The sequence below is a fragment of the Mercenaria mercenaria genome, chromosome 19 (assembly GCF_021730395.1).
Source record: "Mercenaria mercenaria strain notata chromosome 19, MADL_Memer_1, whole genome shotgun sequence".
NCBI classification, from domain to species: domain Eukaryota; kingdom Metazoa; phylum Mollusca; class Bivalvia; order Venerida; family Veneridae; genus Mercenaria; species Mercenaria mercenaria.
In genome coordinates this window covers 944260-966919 of record NC_069379.1, presented here as the reverse complement: position 1 = coordinate 966919, position 22660 = coordinate 944260, and the positions used below count along the sequence as shown (strand labels likewise).

At 34.6% G+C, this 22660-nt stretch overlaps 1 protein-coding gene across 8 annotated transcripts in view; it reads right to left on the bottom strand.

Annotated features, from left to right (window-relative positions):
• LOC123543125 (phosphatidylinositol 4-phosphate 5-kinase type-1 alpha-like) overlaps positions 1–12118 on the bottom strand; it is a 61859-nt gene extending 49741 nt beyond the window's left edge. For 7 of the 8 annotated variants that reach the window (XM_053530806.1, XM_053530804.1, XM_053530805.1 and 4 more), the window contains exons 1-10: positions 11913–12118; positions 10138–10169; positions 9327–9452; positions 7735–7865; positions 6969–7086; positions 6281–6433; positions 5497–5556; positions 4559–4798; positions 2999–3076; positions 1872–1980 (exon numbers count right to left, since the gene is read on the bottom strand). In XM_053530806.1, coding sequence (XP_053386781.1) covers positions 1872–1980; positions 2999–3076; positions 4559–4798; positions 5497–5556; positions 6281–6433; positions 6969–7086; positions 7735–7865; positions 9327–9452; positions 10138–10169; positions 11913–11943 — 1078 coding nt within the window. In that variant the 5' untranslated portion in view covers positions 11944–12118. The remainder of the gene's footprint in view (positions 1–1871; positions 1981–2998; positions 3077–4558; positions 4799–5496; positions 5557–6280; positions 6434–6968; positions 7087–7734; positions 7866–9326; positions 9453–10137; positions 10170–11912) is intronic. The other variant, XM_053530807.1, reaches the window with a different exon arrangement.
• Positions 12119–22660: the final 10542 nt, after the last annotated feature.

Here is a 22660-nt window from a genome sequence, read left to right as displayed (position 1 = left end):
TGGAACAGAGACTATCAATTATAACCATAAGTATGGAATAGAGACTATCAATTATTACCATATATATGGAATAGAGACTATCATTTATTACCATATGTATGGAATAGAGACTATCATTTATTATCATATATATGGAATAGAGACTATCAATTATTACCATATTTATGGAACAGAGACTATCAATTATAACCATAAGTATGGAATAGAGACTATCAATTATTACCATATGTATGGAATAGCGACTATCAATTATTACTGTATGTACGAATAGAGACTATCTATTATTACTGTATGTACGGAATAGAGACTATCGATTATTACCATATGTATGGAATAGAGACTATCAATTATTACCACATGTATGGAATAGTGACTATTAATTATTATAGAGACTATCAATTATTACCGTATGTATTGAATAAAGACAGCTACTATACCAGGTTGTAAATTGATAACTACCACATATATAAAGGAATACAGACAGGATTAAATAATGTTTTAAACTGATTGCTATTACATATAAAAATACAATACAGGTACATGTATATACTGGTGTAAAATATTAATGTAGATATTTAATATATATTTTAATAACACAATAATTAAAATACAGTGCGAGAATTAATAAAATTTAGTTGTATTGATTGAAGTGTTAGAAACCAGATAACACACATGTGAGAACAATGTGCTGTAGTACCAGAGTTCACACCCAAAACACAATGAGCCGTGCCATGAGAAAACCAACATAGTGACTTTCAAAGCCTATTGCAATTATAGAAACTGTAAGCGAACAGCATGGATCCTGACCAGACTGCATGGATGCGCAGGCTGGTCTGGATCCATGCTGGTCGCAAAGCCACTATGTTGGTTTTCTCATGGCACGGCTCACATAATGATTAACTTTAAAGACATTATATGTAAGTTATGTAAGGGACTTTAAAAGACCAGAAATAACCATGTGAATCAGAAATTCAGGCAAAAAAGTTATATTAAAGACATTCAGAACAAAAATTAATGTTTTTATTTGTTTAAAGATGTATCTTGCTGTTCTTAAACATTTAGGGCATTAAAACAGATTTAATAATTTACATGGAAAATCATTAATTTTTCAATTTTTATATAAAGAAACAAAATGTAATAGTTTACAACAGCATTTTACTTCAAGATCAAATTTGTTTTATAAAAGATGAGAATTAACCTTGATAATTCTTTCAAATCATTTTCTATTGCCCACCTCTAATTCCTTCATTAACTTTTTAAAGTACTTTTTTTAAAATTTTCACCTTTTATGATGATTTTTCACCTTTTGTAGTATATACAAAATCAAATATTTAAGTGAAAAACGGGCATCTTTAACGATAAGCTGGGCAATTAGTGCCAATGCTAAAAAAACTTTCTTATAAAAACATATATACAACAGACTAAAAACCAACTGGGAATCAGTGGTTTACAGTATCAAAGACCACCACTGTCTTAATAACTCTTATTTTGTAGCTTGCAGTTTCAGTATAATCATGCTTGCTTGAAATAATCAAGGAATTTTTTTATCCATGACTAAGAAGAAAAATTTCTGAAGGCTGTTCCTTCTCAAAGCATTTTTTATTCTTATGGATGAAATAAGGGTATATTTAACAAAATAGAATTGTTGTTTTGTTGGGATTAATGTCACAACAACACAATCTAAGGTCATACAGAACATGACAGCTTTTGAAGATGAAAGAAGTCCCCAGAAGCACCATTCAAAAATCCCTGGGCATGTTTTTCAAAGTCAGTGATATAACCACTAGGCAACAGATGCCCATTTATTTATACATTGAATTTATTATTGTGAGACAAACAATTAGTATATTAGTAAGAAAAGTGACCGCCACCTCTTGTTTTACCATCTGGAGTCTCCGAGTAACTGGTTCCCTGTGAACTACTTAATCCGCTGCTGGTACCCGTAGAAGATTCATTACATCTCGCGGAGTCTGTTGTCCTCTGAAATAAAGAAATAATAAATTTTATGATTATCAAATTATTAACTAGAGCTCTCACTAAAAGTGATCAATATTCCAACCCAATCACCATACCACAGGAAGATCCAAACCTTGCCCAAATACCAAAGAAAAACATAAATCCCGCCCCATATTACTTTGTCAACAGAAACAAGATTTTTCTGTCCAAGTTCAAGGGCCTTAAACTCTGAAATGCCAATAGTGACCCTAAAAAATATATATCAAACACTTCTACATTTCATGGTAGATCTAATTATTAATATGAAGTCTCAGTTTAAGTCATTTAAAACTGCTGAATAAGTTTATGCCAAAGCTCTGTCAAACTAATAAAACATGTTATTACGAGAAAGGGTGCATATCTCGTAATGCTTGGACTGAGCCCGAAAAAAAGTAACAGCAGATCTACATTCAACGGAATCCTTAAAACAAGTTCTATTTGTACTTAACACATATAACGTAACTTTGACAGCCATACCCTCAAGCTTTCTCCACTTATTGATTAGAAACTGTATTCAGTACAAAAGTTAATATGACCTTGACCTTCTGACAGGACACTTGCTGACCAAAGGTAATCATGCTATGAATTTTCTCAAGTGCAGGCCAAAGCATTCTCCATTTATCTATCTGGCACTGTAATCAGTCTCAAGATCATAGTGACCTTGACCCTTTAACCATTTAAGCCCCGAAATGTTAAGTGGTCATTTAGTGACCACAGGCAATCATCCTATAAATTTTGATAATTATCAGTTTCCAGGGTCAATGTGACCCTGACACCCAAGCAAACAGGTATCATCTACTGACATAAGGCATTCATTCTATCAAGTTTGACTACAACAGACAGAAGCATTTTCCAGGTTCTGAGCCAACACCATTCTGAGTCTGAAAGGTCACTGTGACCTTGAACTTTGATGAGCATGTGTTTTTCAGATCTATAAGGCCATTACAAAAACAATTGTCGATTAACATTATTCTGTATATTATAATATTATTTCAACCCTTACCTTTTCTTTTTTAGCTATATCTAGATTGTGGATTCCTACCAATAAACTATAATCCATGATTTTAAAACTTTCTAAAACCTGAAAATATACAATAATCAATCATATACTGTGAAATCATTGATATTTGTGGGGGACTAATTTTCGTGGATTTCGTGGTTGAGTCAATCCATGAAATCTAATTCCAACAAAAAAGTAAAATTCCCATTCATTTTTTTTTGTTCAAAAGTTGAAATCCATGAATTCATATCCCCACGAAATTGCCGTTTTGACCAAAACCACGAAATTTCATGTCCATGGAATTAAATGATTTTACAGTAGTACATACATCACATAGACATAACAGTCCATGTATGTCCATTTTTACAACAGACTGACAAATCATACACATAGGTGATAATCCATGTACAAAACAGTCTGGCTAATCAATTACAATGGTGACAGCCCATGTATGTTCGTGTATGAAAGAGGCTGACTCAGTGTACAACAAATTGTAAACTGTTTGAAATAAAAGTAAATATCACATGGCAAAATGAAATTGGACTAGAAACACTGAAAGGTTTATACAATAATCAAATATATGGAGTAACACATTTGAGTTATATTAACAAATATACAAGAGCTGTCAGTGGACAGCGCGCTCGACTATTCTCAGTGCTTGATAGTATAATATAAGCAATGAGTAAAACTTTAACATTACTATAAGCATATTCTAAGTCGAAAAGGGGCCATAATTCAGTCAAAATGCTTGATAGAGTTGCCTCCTCCTTTTTACAGACTGGGGTCATGATGGTAAACAAGTATGCAAATATGAAAGCAATATCTCAATGGACTTTGAAAATATTTGGGGTGGTATGCAAACTTTAACATTTATTCTAAGTCGAAAAGGGGCCATTATTCAGTCAAAATGCTTGATAGAGTTGCCTCCTCCTTTTTACAGACTGGGGTCATGATGGTAAACAAGGATGCAAAATATGAAAGCAATATCTCAATGGACTTTGAAAATATTTGGGGTGGTACGCAAACTTTAACATTTATTCTAAGTCGAAAAGGGGCCATAATTCAGTCAAAATGCTTGATAGAGTTGCCTCCTCCTTTTTACAGACTGGGGTCATGATGGTAAACAAGTATGCAAAATATGAAAGCAATACCTCAATGGACTTTGAAAATATTTGGGGTGGTATGCAAACTTTAACATTTATTCTAAGTCGAAAAGGGGCCATAATTCAGTCAAAATGCTTGATAGAGTTGCCTCCTCTTTTTTACAGACTGGGGTCATGATGGTAAACAGGTATGCAAAATACGAAAGCAATATCTCAATAGACTTTGAAAATATTTGGGGTGGTACGCCAACTTTAACATTTGTGTGACGCTCACGCTAACACTAACGCTCATGCCGGGGCGTGTAGGATAGCTCCCCTATTCTTCGAATAGTCGAGCTAAAAATGGCAAAATAAGTTTAATAAAGAATTTCTTTCAAAAGATACTGGGCTTAAACAAATAAATTATATACCATCTTTCATGTGAGAAAGGTATGACAGGTATGTACAACTTCCAACTTACTCTACAGTCCCGCTGTATAGTTCTTATTAATGCCTCGTATGTGTCCTTCTCTAACATTAGACCTTCTGGGTGTATCTCATTGAAGTCCAGATCCTTAAGGGTCGGAGAACTTTTCGCCCGCTCACTTTTTGACGCCTTTCTTTTGTGTGTACTGCCTTTCAGGTCGTATTTCTCGTGCATTTTCACGACAGAAGGTAGAATGTTGTTCATGACTACAAAGCGGATATTTTTACCACCACACTGAAAATAACAACATGTAGCTAGTTTGAATTTTTCAGTACATCATGGGTTTCATAAATGAAAGACTTAAAAGTTGTGAAGTGAGGGGGTTCTGGGCATCTCCCATTTAGAACAGAATTCTCTACAGGAAAGTAGCAAGGGCTACAGACTACAGCAGGGGAAATCCCCATCCTTGGCCCTTAATAAAACCCTTGGTACATATTTTCTTTGTTTTTCCTAACATGGTTTTACTCAAAAAGACTAAAGATATGAATTGTGGAAGAGTTATTTACATTTTGGTATGAAAATTGGTTGTGATCATAGTAAGCTTGAAGACCTTCAGTCATTATTTTGTTTTTCAGTTGGGTATAAAGTCACACAGACATAATTACAGGTTATATGGCATCTTTGAAGGTTTTCACAGTAGTGTTTGTCTCCAATGGCCATACAAGCATTATTTCATGCACAGTAAGTGCTTGAACAGGACCAAAACCTGCCATAAGCCAGATTGATAATTTCTCACATCAGAAAATTCTACACCCAAAGTAAGGTTTCAAACCCAAAGCAGAGATTGACAAACAATTTAAGGTCAGCGGCCTTAACAACTCGACCAAAATGACCCACACCTATGGTTCGTCTATTCTGGTAAATTATTTTCGGAAAACTTGACTGGGCCTAGAACTTGAAGAAGTTATAAGAAAACACGTTTCTCCACTCACCTGATAACAGTATAACCCGTAGAATTTTGGTAGAAGTGTCCTTTGATTTTGATTCAAATTCTGAAAACAAAACGTGGAAACAAAAATATAAATATGAATAATGAACCTCGTAACATGCCTGGAGTTCTCCAATATGTAAGTACATGGTAAATGAACATCATGCTTGAAACTCTCTAACAGGTAGGTAATAAATTTATAAACAACATTACAATCATCATCCTATGTTAAAACTCTGGCATATAAAACTTGTTATTCTTCATTTTTAATAATCCATGGCATAAGTGATTGACATACAGTTGATATAAATGAAAACTAGGTGCTTTTGAGAAAAGCACATGTCTCCCGCAAGTGCCTAATCATCTGAATAGTAAGTCTGTCTTTATATACTGTTTACGTGTTGGAGTAAGCGGCATATTGGTAATTCACACGTTGAGTAACCGGCCTATCGGTAATTCAAGGGCCATAATTCCGAACTGCCTGGGCCGATTTGGCTAGTTATCGAACTTGGCCGAGGACTTATTGGCAAACACATTTTGTTCAAGTTTGGTGAAGATCGGATGAGAAATGTTCGACTTAAGAGTGCAGACAAGATTTGTGACAGACACACACACACACAGACAGGAGTAAATCAATATGTCTCCCACACCACTGTGTGGTGGGAGACATAATTACTTATGATTTTCAGGCTAATGAAGTTTTTTTTTACCAAAATATGATATACTTTTAGCTGCAGAAAAACTATTGATGACATAAAAACCAAAATATCAAAGAACTTAAACTCTACCATGTAATAACCAGGCAGTAATTTCTGGAGAAAGTTGGCCTCCTTGTGTTGTGCAGTTTTGATAATAAATTCATCATCTTCACTGATATAGAATATACTGCCTCCAGCACCAGGATTAGATAACTCTGTTAGGGAGTCATCACACAGGGATAACTGAAATGAATAATCAATATTCTACCTTGAAGTATTCTATCAAGACCTTGAAATATTTTATATAAAGCATCCATATTACAAAATTTTGCTCAAAAGCCTATTTTTCTTCATTAGAAACTGCAGAAAGAAACTGTACCTCAGGTCTTATGACTATATTCAACCAACAGTATTTCAAAGTGAATTAAATACACTCTTTGATCTTTTTATATCGTTATAAGGTGGATACTATAGGGCCACAATAAACAAATCACTGAACATCAATCAAATACTACACTGGATAGGATCGGAGAATACATAATCTGTGGATTGTCATCTCAGGTCCACTACTTTAAGAAGACATTATGTGGCTGCTTATGTGTAAATTATAAAACAGAAAGTAGATTTGTTAAGTTAGCTTACTGATTACTTATGACAAATGGCTTTTTAATACTGTTTGCTGCAGCGCTGATAGTAGTTTTGCAACAAATTAAACTTCAAACTGATTTCAGAATTTCAACATAGGCAGATTACAACTGAATTTAAAGAAATATTTTACCATAAAATCATCGGGACGAATGTTGAACAGTTCACGAAAGTAACGAAAAGCCATGGGAGCATACGTCTTAAAACGAAAATCACTATAATGATGGGCCGGCGTCATGTTGCTGCCTTCACTGAAATACAGAAAGCACAAAGTTTACATCCTGTTCATCCATATAGATATCATTGCAAAATAAATGATGTGTGACATAAAGAAAATTCTATGAAGCAAGAGCGTTTATTTTGTTTGTTTGTTTTGGGTTTAATGCTGTTTTTCAACAGTATTTCAGTCATGTAATGGCTGGCAGTTAACCTAACCAGTGTTCCTGAATTCTGTACCAGTACCAACCTGTTCTCTGCAAGTAACTGCCAACTTCACATGAATCTGAGATGGAGGACGAATGATTTCAGACACAATGTCTTTTATCAAATCGTTACGGAGAACATATGCCCCGTCTGGGGATCAAACTCATGACTCGGTCATCCGTAGACCAACACTCTACCTACTGAGATAAGCAGGTGGGCTACACGAGCGTATAACACAAGTCTTACTATTTCAAACTCATGCTGATGTTAAGGACAGTCAATCTGTGTGTTTTCATATAATTTTTTTAAAACTCTTGTTGGCACGAATGTTGTAATCATAACGATGAAGAACATAATTTCTTCATTCTTTTTATGCAAAGTTGTATTTGAAGAACAACTTTCCTAATTTAAAATGGGCAATAAAGAAAAAGTATAACAAAAGCTTGACAGCATGCAGAAAAGTTCTAAAACAATACCTGGGAAAGAAAACACTCTGAACGACGCCAAAATCTTGCATTAGAAGATCTCTCTCTGGTTTAGATGACAAACCACCCACACTTTGTCCAATTCCTAACTGTATGGCGGCCATCAACTCACTGGTTGGTTTCTGAAACACAAAATTTGATACACATTTTTAAACTTTGTCAAGTTACAATGGAACCTAAAATGTCAATATTTCTCCATACCAATGTTTTCATTACAATACAGGAAAAATAACATATTATGTAACAATATATAACATATCAACTAATTTCTGATTTTTAAAATACATGTATATAGCAGCTATGAAGTATATATCTAAATGCTTCTATCTGTTTTAAGAACAAAAGAAGTTACAATACATCATAACACCATTTCAGGTAAATTAATTAAATAATCTTTAGAAAGGCCTTCATCAGGACAAATATTTATTCTAAAAATTTGTTGCCAAGATACATAAAATGTAGTAAGAAAGTCATGTGAGTTACTAAAACCAGTAATGACTAGGGGTGCGTATCGGTCAAAATGATCGATACGATATTTGTATCGATACAAAATGATCGATATTCGATATATCATATGATATTTTCATACAGAATAATAACAGAGTACAAGACCATTATAGTAATGCAATATGAACTTTATTACTCACTTCTAAGGTCGGTCTATTCTGAGTCAAAATCACAGGACTTGGATATATTTTTCTTTAAGAAACAGAGGCAAGCATATTAGAATTGTTGTTTTACCTTTTTTTTTAATTAACTATTAGTATTTTGAAGAAATAACTAACAGCTGATTCAATATTTCAGAATGGTATCTTTTAAAATGACATGAGCTTCTCAATTCAAATGATAACAAAAGGTGTGATAGTCCAAAGAGCCAGCAATTAGCTGTCACCTCTGTCAATTTTGTTGTTCACAGTTTGATCTCGGTTAAAAAGAATACTCAATCTTTAATTAGTATCATAAATTTTGTGATTTATTAATATTTCTTTAATCAAAATACTTTCAAATTTGTATGAAATTAATTTTGTTTGAATTCGATCTTTTACGGAACGTAACGGCAATCTTATATTTTAGCGGTGACAGTTAGCGCGGAGAGCAGTTTCCCTTTACCAGAATGGCGACCATCGGAAACAAACTTGTTTCGAAGTTGGAAAATCATCTATACCTGTGTATAATCTGCGCGCCCACGATTCGGGGTGGTCCCGGGGGTCAAAAAACTGCACATTATACATAGGTATCTGCGGTAATGAGGCCATTTACCATGTAGTTAGCTTTTGATCGATATTTTGATCGATACAGGAACGTTCGATCCGATGTATCGATCGAACCCTCAATACCGGTATTCGATACATATCGAGAACCGGTACGCACCCCTAGTAATGACTATTCCCAAAATTAGGCAGTTAATTTAAAAAGTGCCACTAGTACATTAAAAAATTCCATAAATGCTACCTTCAGAAATTATTATTCATTATTACAACTGTTTCAAAAACTGATTTACACTTTCTTTAGTACAATATATTTACATTGACCCTATACATGCTGGTGTGAAATATTAACCTTAATAAGTATTAAATCTCTACCTTTTTATATGTGACAGTTCCCGTCTTCTCATCCACTCTTCTATGTCCAATCTTCCTTTCACGTTCCTTCGGTACAGCTCCGGTTCCCGCTGTCTTGCTGCCATGTTCTGTTTCTGACTGACCACCCTGCAAAATAAATCTCAATACATTACATAACACCGCAAATCTGGTTCCTGGCATCATTCATTGAAATAATTTACCATTTATCATCAATAGCTTTCCACTCATGAATACACACAAAGCTGTTGACATTGTTATAACTGATCGTCTGGACATAACGCTAATTGTGAGGCCTCCACAATTTTTTCTAAAGTTATGTAAAGTTAAACAGTTATGAAATTTATGTAGGTTGTAAACTGCTGTGGATTTCTAAAAGTTACTAGCATATATTGTTTGCAATAATAACATAATTTTGTTGAATTTATGAAAATTACATGACAGCAGCCCTTTGTATTACATTATTTTGCAGTGAAGTGCCAGAAGAGCTGGAGAAGTGTTCCAAACTGAGTAACCAATCTGAAACACGTCTTATCAGATATACATTTTATACAGAGTTCTTTTTAAACCTTACCCTGCTAAATTTCTATCATGAACTTGCCCATCTTTCAATTTGGACAGTACCAATAACTTTTAAAAGGGGTACTTATGAAAAAGATACTGACTGAATAGTGAAGAGCTGCAGCTGTATGCTCGGAAAAATAATTGGGGGAGGTGTGGAATAATAAGCTTCAAATAAGGCAGCAGCAGCAGTAAATATTACATTATTGCCCATAATTATATGAAATAATCAGAGATAAACAAAACAACATACCTCAGAGACTTGGGTTTTCATCTGTCTTATACCTGAAAGTAAAACATACATAAATTACTTCTACTGAGAAATCATTATTATATACCCTTCTCAAATGGCTCATTGGTTTGGTCGAAAGGGTTGCACGTGCAGGTCCGCAAAAAGCGATATTGACTCGCAAAATGTGATAATGACTCTTGTGATATCACTTTTTCTTATATGTGTGTTGCCTCACAAATACCAACAAGAATATAAAGATATTTACCCCACTATGTTCCAATTAATGTCTTTGTGTGAAATTGTTTCTTATATATCACTTAAGTGGTCCAAGTTTAACTTTTTTGTTCAAATCAAATTAAGTGCATCAGGAACAGTTAGTTAAGTACTCTTAAACTTTTGATTTGTTTTGATTAATCTTTAACTACATTTTACAGTATTCATGAATCACAATTTCCTGGTATGGCAATTCAAATGTTTTCCAGCTGCTGACTTACTAAAAATAGTAAGAAAATCCGTAAGAAATGCAATGATGTCACACAAATATAATTCAAGAAAACAACATTTTTAATAAAATATTTATTTGCAAATACGTTTTGTATTTTCTTACAATAAATTAATTACAGATGCTGAACATTTAAAGGAAGGTAATTAAGGAAATTATCTTTATTTATTAACTTTCATTTTAAATTCTATTACAAGTCTAACTTCATTTCTTTCACCTTATTCACTTTCTTTTCATTATATAAGAGCTCAATTATATCAATATTTCACTCTATTCTTACTTGAGTTTTGGTATAAATTTTAGTAATTTTTAATTATTACCCATCTATGCTGTTATTTTACAATAAATAATCTGCATGGAACAGTTTATTTTAGAATCAATTAACTATCACTTGTAAGAAAGTACTATAATCAATAAATTATAGTATCAACGTGTTCTGAAAACAAAGTACTCTAACTATTAATACAAATGGTTTGTCACAACATAATTTAAGATCATTTTGATAGAACTTACCAATTGGGCGAATATTGGTATCTGTGAAGTTTAGATTCGAGTTTTGGCTGAATATTGGTTGAATTTTATTTGATTGTTTATTTGCAAAAAAAAATTAATTTATGAAAGTTTGGTGTTCCTTTGTTATTTACAGTTCAAAAGATAACTGTTAACAATTGGGTGAATGCTGGTGTCTGTGAACTATTTAGATTCAAATTTAAGCTGATTGTTGTAATCGTATTTGTAATTTGATAAAAGTGTATAAATAACACTAAATATCTGGGCAAAGGAGGTCTGTACCCATAACAGTTTAAGAAGTATGGATTCATACCTCTACCTCTAAATGTAGAGTTACGGACTCCTGAAAAGGTAAAGGGAAATTTTAATTACGGTCGCTTTGTAGAGCGACCCTATTTTAAAACAGTTATGACCAGTTATACCTTACCCCAAGCAATTTCCTGGTACCCAATTCCCCATTTAGTATGATTTACAGCTGGGTCGACTGAGGCAACTGTGATAAAGTGCCTTGCCCATATGGACACACCACAGTGCAAGTAGCCAGGAATCAAACCCAGGACCTTCACCTCAGTAGGAAAGCGTCTTGGCCCTCTCGACCAATGCATCCACTAGACACTTCCTTTTTTATTTATTCAACCAATAAGCTATTATCATATATCATGTAATAAAATATCCAAGTGTACTCTCCTGGACGTGTCTCCAGACCATATACGTATTTTTGTTCAGGAGGAAGTTAAAAAAAAAGAACGACAGCCATAATAATTTTGTTAGTGAAAAAAATCACCTGTCAATTCGAGTTCATTTTCCGTCGCCATTTTGTACGTTTACTGCCTCGATCGCTTCAGTTTTTTTGCAGCCTCTCAGGTCATAGTGTATTTTACCGTGGGGCTAATTCTAAGAATGCACTGGTGTGAAGAAACGCTTCCTATTTTCATTAAAATTCTAAATATTTTATGCCAAATTCTTTGGGTGTCTCGGTCAATGTGCGCATGCGTAAAAGCACGGTGTGGGTGTAAAATTTGCCCTTGATAGAACATCCGATTTAGGTGTGACAATGCCAAATTTTAAGCGTGTGGGCGTCTTGGTAACATTATAATAATTCAGTTTCTGCTTTATTTCATATAAAGAATAAAATCTTGAAACCTTAAGAGCATTTCAAAGATTAGAAATTCATTTATAGTTTTCTTACAAATTATAAACAATATTTTTCACAGTTGACAGTGATACATTGGTCTGCGAATATATGTGTTTTTTGGAGCCACTTCCTATTTGGTGTAAACAGTCCTTAGGTCTCAACTCGGGAAATAAATTTACGCTTTTCCCTAAGGTAAAGTTGTTCTTAAATATAGTAAATTGCTCTCAATACGGGAAGCACAAAATCAACATTTTTATCATGTATCAGTCAAAATTCCTTGTGCATAAAGCATATACGATATCATTATAGGTCACAACCAGGTAAATAGTTTTCCCTATATATTCTATATAAAACTGACATTTTTTTTAAAGAGCTACCAAACATAGCTAGACCCATTTCAGAGAACACATCCTTACCTCATTTTAAAGAGTTATGATAAAACTGATATAAAATGAAGAGAAAAGTAGGGGTCATGTATCTTCTAAGAGAGATTTCTCTGGTCACATTTGCTTACTGTAAACTGACATCAAAATCACACTGCTGTGACCTGGAAGTACTACTCATACTACAATTGAGATTCACTTCACCAAATACAACCTACTGTCTCATTTTTCCTACCAAAATGTCACAAATAAATCCACAATGCGATTTAAACAGAAACTAGCTTTAATTTAGACCTCTGTTGCCATGCCAAGTGAAAAATTAGTGTTCAAATGCCTGGCAGCCATTACGCGACTAGACCAGATGGCTCCCACGCTGGTTGCTTTAGTTTAGTTAGGCCTATATGACAGTCACCATAATATGATTTATTTATATATTTACCGATCATTTCTTTTAAGGTATTGCCACGTTTTGAATTTCGAGTGATTGACGAAAAGCAGGAAAAGCAAGAAAATACTCTGTTCTTTGCAAAAAAATTTTTTTAAAAAAATCCAACACGAACCATTCTCATGTCTTAAGATGATTACATATGTATTACATTATTTTAAGATGATTAAGTCTTGGTACAATTATTAACAACAATAAACTAAAACAATAGAAATTCTTATGTGACTTCAGTGTGCTCAACAAAACAATTTCAGGCACAGACATTGATGTGGAATGTATATAACTTACATACTACAATGTCCTGGCAAGATACTTACAAAAATCGATACACTTGCAGGATGGAGAGATAAAAATAATTCTAACAGATCGTGAACACTAATGACAAGTTTTGACAGATAACCCAAGATCTAATTAAAAGTTTGCTGTTATTCTACCAAACAGATTTTTTAAACAAGGCTCTTCAATATCGTAACTTACAACTCATATAAATTAAAATAATAAAAGAGCTCACTGTTAGCTTACTGTCGTTTTGTCTATTCAAAAATCTAAAGCATTTCTCTTTGTTTCAGTCGACTGTCACTAATTAGGACTATTTACAGAGTTGCAGTTTGACAATACAGATCTCTTACATTGATAATTTATCTAACATAATGAACAAATTGTTCATATCAATTGTGTATTACAATAATGATAAAATATCTCAACCGTGATATATCCTTGATATTCTATATATTAAATTTGTATCAAACATACTTATTTATAAGCTTGTCTTGCATTTCTCTGCACGGAAAATTGATTCACTGATATTTTCATGTTTCTGAAAGGAGTATATAGGTCTTGCGCAATAAGTTCTACAAATAAGTGGAATTCTGAAAAGTAAACCAACCCTATGTTAAAATACAACGCTTATAAAGATCAGCATGTCTTAGTGGTAAATTACCCGTATAATCAAGTCAATAGTATCGTTAGATGCAAGATTAATTTATTTGTTCATTACCAATAATGTTGAGGGGGGGGGGGGGGGGTTCGTTTTGAGGAGGCTGCGCTTTTGGTGCATGGCATTCCCTGTTTGATATTTTTCTTTGTTTTTAGGGTTAGGGTTAGAATAAGGTTCCATGTGCACCGCCGTATGAATACATCTGCGGATGTCTCTAAATTGCTTTTTATACTTTTAGCATGTGTAAATGTTGAGTTCTGCTCAACTCGGGGCTAGAGGGCGTGGACGGTAGCATGCATTTCTACTACCGTCCATGAACAGGCTCAATCAAACCGAGCCTGCAACATTTTCGTTTTTGTCGTGTTGAACGATCTGTGGAGTTTCCACTTTTTCTATTTTACAGTATGACCGCACGCGGAATGTACAGTTCTATATTTAATCTCAATGTATGTAAGGTAAGTCGAAACAAGAAATATCTTTAAAAAAGATGGTCGGCGTGATGTAACTGAAGCACAAGTTATATATGGGCAGAAACCTGTATTTTAAATCTTTTGATAATATTGAAAGGGGCCTCTGTGAAGTTTTGAATAAATGAGGACAGTAGTTCTGAAGAAATCTGTGTTTAGAAATAGTGGAGGGACACACGACGGACACCAAACAATCTCAAAAGCTCACTTTGAGCCTTTGGTGCTTAAAAGATGGTAACAGTAAGCAAACAATATTGAAATACGCTCTATACTTTATTTCTGGAATTGTTGGAAGCAACATGACCCCTTACCCTACTACAGCTTATTATCAAATTTGTCTATCATTCAGAATATGTACAGTACTGTTTTCACCGGAAAGATTAATTTAAAATTTAGAGTCTAAAATTTAACAGTATCGGACATGTTGTTGCAGGTTAGTAATGATTTGCACTGGTTAGAAATTGTTGCTGTAATGCAGGGTAAGAGTTAATGACTGTATAAAACAAATAACCTTTTTGTAAAAACAAAACTTAAGGAAAGGAAACTTAACAAAACAGAAATAACTTAACAATAAAACTTAACAAAACAGAAATATGTCCGGATGAGCAGATAAATATTTGGTTACGCACACCTGTTCAAGTGGTACGCATACAACCCGATGGTGCTGTACTTATAGAGGTTATAGATGACGAACGCGTTGTCATTTCACTCAGTGTCACACATGACTCAGAGTGAAGCATTTTCAGCCTTTCCTCCAATCAGCGCCACTCTTACAAAATCTCTCATTATGGCTGAAAATACCGAGAATAACTTACCAAGCAATCCGATTGGTACATTTATTCAGGCGGCATAAGGTCATACGAGGTCATAAAATCGTGCTTAATACGGCACGCCGAAAAATCTGTTAACTGGGTGCCTGAACAGTATCAACATGACAACAAGCCCCTACAACTTCTACAAACAAACCAGTTTTATGATCAGGGTGTCACTGTGAATCTAATGTGACGACCTTTCTACCAGTATATTACATTTGGCATTTGTATACAGATAAGCGATAGTAAAACGGCAACAAAATCTGAGAAGAACGAATCAATGTCAGTTGGACAGATGTGCAATAATCTTTTGTCATATTGACAGATGCTTGACTATCTAAGCAAGTAACTTGCAAATTACATGTTTACGCTGAACATTGTGACTGAACATAAGCTCCAACATTTCCATTACAACATTTTTTACATTCTAGACACATTTTCATAGCATATCCTTTCCATAGCCAATGTCAAATTTTAATTTTTGTCTAAATTGATACCGTAACACTTAAGACAGAATGTCCCGATAGTACTAAGGCATGTTATATCTGGTGCGGTTCTCATTTGCGTAACGCCGTATAAGGATGAGTTCACTGACGAACTGAAATGATTCATTAAAGCCGTGTACATGTATTTCTCTGACGATATACATATAAACTTTTGCAATGTAAGGAATCAATTGTTGTCAAAATTGATAACGCTATCCAGCCTTAAGCATCCAAGCGATTAGGCTGATTGTTCTTCACAGACTTAATACACAGATGAATTTCATTACTACAGTATAGAGCGACAAACACTTATGTCGTTGTGGCCATATAATACTTCGGCTTGTATTATCGTGTCTGGTTCGCACAAGCATTGAGCCGTATTAAGACGATTCCTATAACAGAACAATTCATCCAGCACCAGATTTGTTTTAACGGTCATGTATATTGACATTTGCTATGGAAGATTTTTAATTTTTATCTAACTTGAGACCCCGTCCTGTTCTTACCACTGAACCATTCAGAAACGATGCAGCTCTAATTATAGTAGATCACACGCTTAGGGGACAAGAGGCAGTAAATCTGCGTTGATACCAGTGCGAAAAAATCATTATAAATTCAATTTTGAGAAATACCCGGCAAGTTGTGAACGGCTTTATTGCATATATTTAGCACTTCATCATGTGACATTTTCAGCCCGCCGATTCCCTTCTTTCTATGATAAAGACGAGTAAAACTCCGATTTCAGGACTTTAAATTTTGAGGCAAAAATGGCCCAAAATGTACATCTTGCGCGACCTGTACCGCATTATCTGCAAATCACAGACCTAAACCAAATGTATAGTTTTGTGACCAGACAAAAATATTGGTGGAAAGAAAAGTTTGTCATAACCGTTTACTTTTTCCGCAAATTTGAGCTTAATCAGGATGGATGGATGACCGTTTCTGTTTCGTCTGACTTCCGTTACCTCAGGTTAGGTTTTAGACCCGGCCGTCTACATGGAGCTGGGAAAATCAATTCAAGCATTTATCTATTTTACACAATAATTACTCGGCCCCTGCCCCTTTAATACACAGGTCTATTTCCATTGTAACAGAGCGACAAACAGTTTAGGAACAGAAAACCGACATTATTTAGTCATGTAATATCAATATTAAACATCAATATTTAATAATCTTTTGTCAGATTGACAGATGCTTGACTATCTAAGCAAGTAACTTGCAAAATACATGTATACGCTGAACATTGTGACTGAACATAAGCTCCACCATTTCCACTTTAAATATGTTTTACATTCTAGACACACTTTCATAGTATATCCTTTCCATAGCCGTAACCGGTGACGTACTAAAACGTAAATTAGCCTTTTCACGCTGCCGTAGAATCAACATTTATAATACGAAATTCATTTTGAAAATATTTCTGAAATACCTATGTCTGTAGCTCTAAGAAAACGAAAATATCTGACATCCGAGGCATAAACTGACATTTTTAACAACATTGAAATGTCCTTTATAAACGATTTCAAAATTCCCAAAAATCTCTATTTACCCTTGCTCCGTTACGGACCCCTGTAGGATTTGTGTTTTTTTCCGAGTGGAAATGTTATTTTTTGTAGATGAAAAGCTGATATGTCGTTCTGAAGCTCAGGTATTTTTATAGCATAAGAATATGCTGTAAATAACCCCCAGTTCGCCAAAAAACGGAAATCTACGCGCATAGATTTAGACGGTATGACCCTGCGCGTGAACCCTGACTATAGACAAATGCAAATGTTACTTCCGTTTTCAAGTTTAGTCTGTGTATATATTTAATTTTCTTTACTTCCGGGAAAAGCTGAAAGCCGTCTAACGTTTTTTTTCTGTGTTGTTTAAAACATACGTATGCCTGGCGAGATTGTATAAATGTGTTCCGGCCCTCCTAAGGATACAGGAGTATTTCTATTTACAACATATGAAACATTCTTATGTGTTTGTTTTCTCTTTCATTGTGTTTAAGACCATATGTTGACTTTGCAGATTGAAATTTTGCAGATTTTAGCTAACGAATGTATAGTCATTTAAATCGATTACTATTCCAGGAGTTAAGATAAATGTTTAAGATATTACCATCTCCACGGTGCCAGCAAATTTGATTCATCAATTCAATGCTTTAACATAATATTTGCTTATCTAAGGAATAATTACAAATAAAACGATTGCAAATAACTAATGAAATACATTTGAAATCCATCTCAGACAACCGGCTTGACTAATAATTACAATAACAAATTTTAATTCAAAATGCGGCAATATTTTTTTTTATGCGTCACTTAATAAAGTTTGTCTTGCATTACTCTGCATGGTAAATGGATTCACTGTCCTTTTCATTTTCTGAAGCGGTTTCATACTGCAGTTCAAATATATATATTCATTGCTACAGAGTGACAAACAATTAAAAAAGATAATGTTAAATTATTTAATTTCGTGGGCACGAAATTTCGTGGTTTTGGTAAAAACGGCAATTTCGTGGGGATATGAATTCGTGGATTGTAACTTTTTAATAAATAATGAATTGGAATTTTACTTGTTTGTTGGGATTAAATTTCGTGGATTGACTCATCCACGAAAATTAGTCCCCCACGGATATTAATGATTTCACAGTAATAGGTGAGGGTAAATTTCTCGGAAGCTGCACAGAGCACCACAAACACAGCCTCACAGTCACGCATTTGCAAAGTAGGCCCACGAGTGAAAGTGGCCAGATACTATTAAGTCTTGTAATATCGGGTGCGCTTTTAACTTGTGTGTAGCCGTTTTAGGATGAGGTCTGGGTAAGTTTAGAAAATTCAACTAGAGCCAAATAAATTTCACAGACAATGGATATTAACAGTTGCTTTGTAAAATTTCAATTTTTGTCCAACCTGTCACTGAATTGGTCCGGCAGCGAAACAGCTAATTGTAGTTCATTAGCTTAATAAACAAATATGTTTTCATTGCAACAGAGCGATATAAGCACAAGTCACAGTAGCCCGATATTACTAAGGCTAAAATTAGCGTCTGTTGTTCTCATTTGCGTTCGTTCGTGTAAGGACGAGATTTGTATTGTATTGCCAATATTGTCTAGCTCCTGAGCCGATTTGGTAGCAAAACACCTTCAGATGATGCCCACAAACGTAATACACTGATATATTTACATTTCAATAGAGCAACGAACTCTTATGTCACAATGTCCCGATATTACTAAGGCTCTGAGGCTGTGTTTGTGGAGCTCTGTGCTTCGGAGAAGTCTACCCTTACCTATTATCTTTTGTAATATCGAGTGCTGTTCTCTCTTGTGGTATGACGTGTAAAGATGTGATGTGACAGTCTGAAAGAATTCAGCCAATGCCAATATATCTAAGAGGCCATGTATATTATTATTTACACTGTTTCAACTTTAGTCCAAATTGAGAACGTGATCCTGCCCTAATCACTCGATCGATTCAGCAGCGGCTAACAAACTCTTAGTATGCATCATAAAGTCCTTCATGTTAGAAGCCCGAAAACAAGACATTTATTTTTTCTGAACAGAAAAGGTCCACAATTCTGACTGAATGCAACTGACAGATATGCTTAGACTTTGTTTTGATAAAATCTGTAAGAAGATCCTTTGGAAACATAGAATGCAACCAAGCAGAATAATAGCAGACTCGGTTTGATTGAGTCTGTTCATGAGAGGTTACGAAATGTGCAACGTCCCTTAGCACCGGCTTAAGTGGAACTCAATTACACATCGATTGAAGTGACTCCATGATCCCAAAGGACCAGAAAATATAAAAGACTGATATGATACAACATTATATGATAACAAACACACCATCTATGAAACAGTTATATCAGATGTTGATATTTGATAAAAGTTGGTAGGAATTATCAGCATCTGGTCAAGTTTGTTTATTGCATAAATGGTCTAATCAATTTATGGATTAACGCTTACCCTGTTAAATTTCTATAATCCATCCGTCCATCTTTCAATCAAAACAGCATCATTTATTATAAAATGAGGTGTTTACTGAAAATTTACTGACACGGATGTGCAGGCTGATCTTGGACTACACTGTTCGCAAAGTCAGAACAAATCCTGTCCAACATGGTAAGGCTTCAGGGCAATAGGACATATAATTGTTTCCATTCTAGATAGCTCACTATATCTTCCTTAAGACATTTTTCATTTCCAGTCTCTTTTGTTAGTGCAAGGGAAGTAAGTATTTGCCTGATTTTTCATTTCTTGCGAACACATGTATAAAATATAAACCAGAACTTGAATTATTGATATTAACAAAACATGCATAAAATTCACATATGTGAAATAAGGTTTGGTAATTTTGATGGACTTAGAAATCAATTTCTAGAGTTTATTTTATGTGTTTCTGTCTTTGAAAACTTTAGGCTCTTTCTTTTTAAGTGTTTTGTGATGAGGACGACTATCATTCAGAAAAAAGACATTCTCGCAGGAGGTCTACCATGGTTCCAAATTTGAACGAACAGTAACTCTTGTTTCGACGAATCTCTGATGGATGAGAATGGGAAAAAGACTGTTCCACGTAGTCCGTGAATTCGAATTCAACTTAAAAAAGATCTGAATAAAAAAAAACAACATAACAAGTACAAGTAGTTTTAATCTGCAAAACATGGTCATTAGTACGACTCCGTAATCGATATATCTGACATACTGACATGTTTCCAATATATTAAAGCATACTTTCAGCCCTCTTTAAAGTCTATATATCGACGACCAAGCTAGTTTTCTATGGAACAAACATAAAACAGTGAAATCAAACTGGAACGAATTCCAGAGGGAAGTTCCAAAGACCGGTATGGGTAAATATCCATGTCTGTGGGCCTGACCAAGCTGGTACTCAGCTTGGCCTATCAACATCAATAAATATCTCCTTGGTCAGATCCATAAAGTTAGACATTTGCTTCATCATCGTTAAAAAAGCTTTTGTCTTCTCATAAATCAGAAAGAAGACTTTGGTGCATATAAAAGAAAAGGGGTTACTTTACATATACTTGCTTAGAAAACAAGCAACTTGAAACCTCAAATTGTGTTCTCTAAACACAAAGAATTTGCTTGTTCGATCTGTCACCTAGTATGCCTCAGATTTTGCATGCTGAAGGTAATATTATGTTAGCAAAGTGGAGTACATTTAGGACCATTTAATTAAAGATATGCAATCAAGAGTCACCGTGAAACTTCTTCTTAATTCTAACACAATCCGATTCATTTTCCTATTAAACAAAGAAGGCAGAAAACAGTGAGTTATTATACAACGTCACTGTTCTGACGTCACAATTATTACGTCATGGCGTCAAACGGCATAAAGGCGTGCTGGAAAAGAAACCGATTGAAAACTGGCAAATATTTAATGAATGTCGTCAAGGATGTACTTAAAAATCCTTGGTAGATCTATCGTGTTAGAATCGAAATAATATATTTCATTTAGTGATTTGTTCTTGAATAAATCATTGTTTTTCGTTTCAAATGCGTATTATTCCGTCGCATCTAAGTTCCAAACAATGATTTATTCAACGACTCATCACTTAATGAGATATATTGTTTCTTAAACAAGCGTCTGCAAGTATAATAGGCTCCATAACCTCAGACCCCCTTTCTAAATTCCAGTTTGTTTAGTTCTGTTTTCTCGTTTAGGACAAACCCATTATTTTAACTGGGGACCGTACGCCGCTTTTCATGGAATTACACGCTAGTGTAGCGTTGAAGGTTCCATGTGCACCGTCGTATGAACACAACTGCGGATGTCTCTAAATAGTTTTTGTACTTTTAGCATGTGTATATGTTAAGTTCTGCACAACCCGGGGCACGATGGCATGGACGGTAGCATGCATTTCCACTACCGCCCATAACAGGCTCGAGCCTGAAACATTTTCGTCTTCGCTGTGTTTTGAACGACGTGTGGAATTTCCACTTTTTCTATTTTATTAGGTTAAAACCATCCATGGTGGTGCCCAACACTGTTTCTTTTATTTTCTATATGCGTTACTTTGTCTTTGCATCTGTATATAAAGGCTAATATAATATACCTATCCAAAAACACATTGCTATAGGGCTGTACTGCATTCTTCTATAAGAATATCTTTTGTAAGCCCAGAAAATGGGAACGCGGACCCACATCATCAACTGTTTTCTAGAGAGATATTTTGATGAACAGAACATATAACAACATAAATTCAGTGCACGGGGAAACTAATTTCGACTGTGACATAATATTTATAGACAGCTATTGTGATAAATAATTAACTGTGAGGAGGCAAGGAACGAAACTAAGCGTTTGATTGATCCTATTTTTGAGATATTAGGTAAAGCGTAACACCTCTCGCGCCCTTTGGACCGGCTTAGGCGGAATTCTATTAAACAGATAAATACTAAATGTGCCCTGTACTGATATTTCTAGTCACCGTATGACAATTACGGAACCCATTTATCAGTAATACACAATCACTCCAAGGACACTAATGGCCCGTATCTTTGGCTGAAAAGGATTGAAGTAATATTGAATGAACTCCATGATGCCAACAGAAAATATAACAACACGGATCCAAAGTACGCGGAGACTTCTTACGACGGTTACATAGCAGCTAAAGGTAAGTCTTTTGTTACTTCATACTGGTAAAATATGTAAAATCCGTTGAGGCAAAGAATAAAACTAACAAAATAATAGCAACCTCAGTTTGATTCAGTTTGTTCCAGAGAGGTACCTTATATGGTCGATTATAAGATGCATTATTAGGAATCATATTTCCAGTTCAAAGAGTGGTGTGCATCTTATAAGCATGTACTACAAGAGAATTAGAAGAAAAAGAAACCCCAGATGGAATATCCGATGTC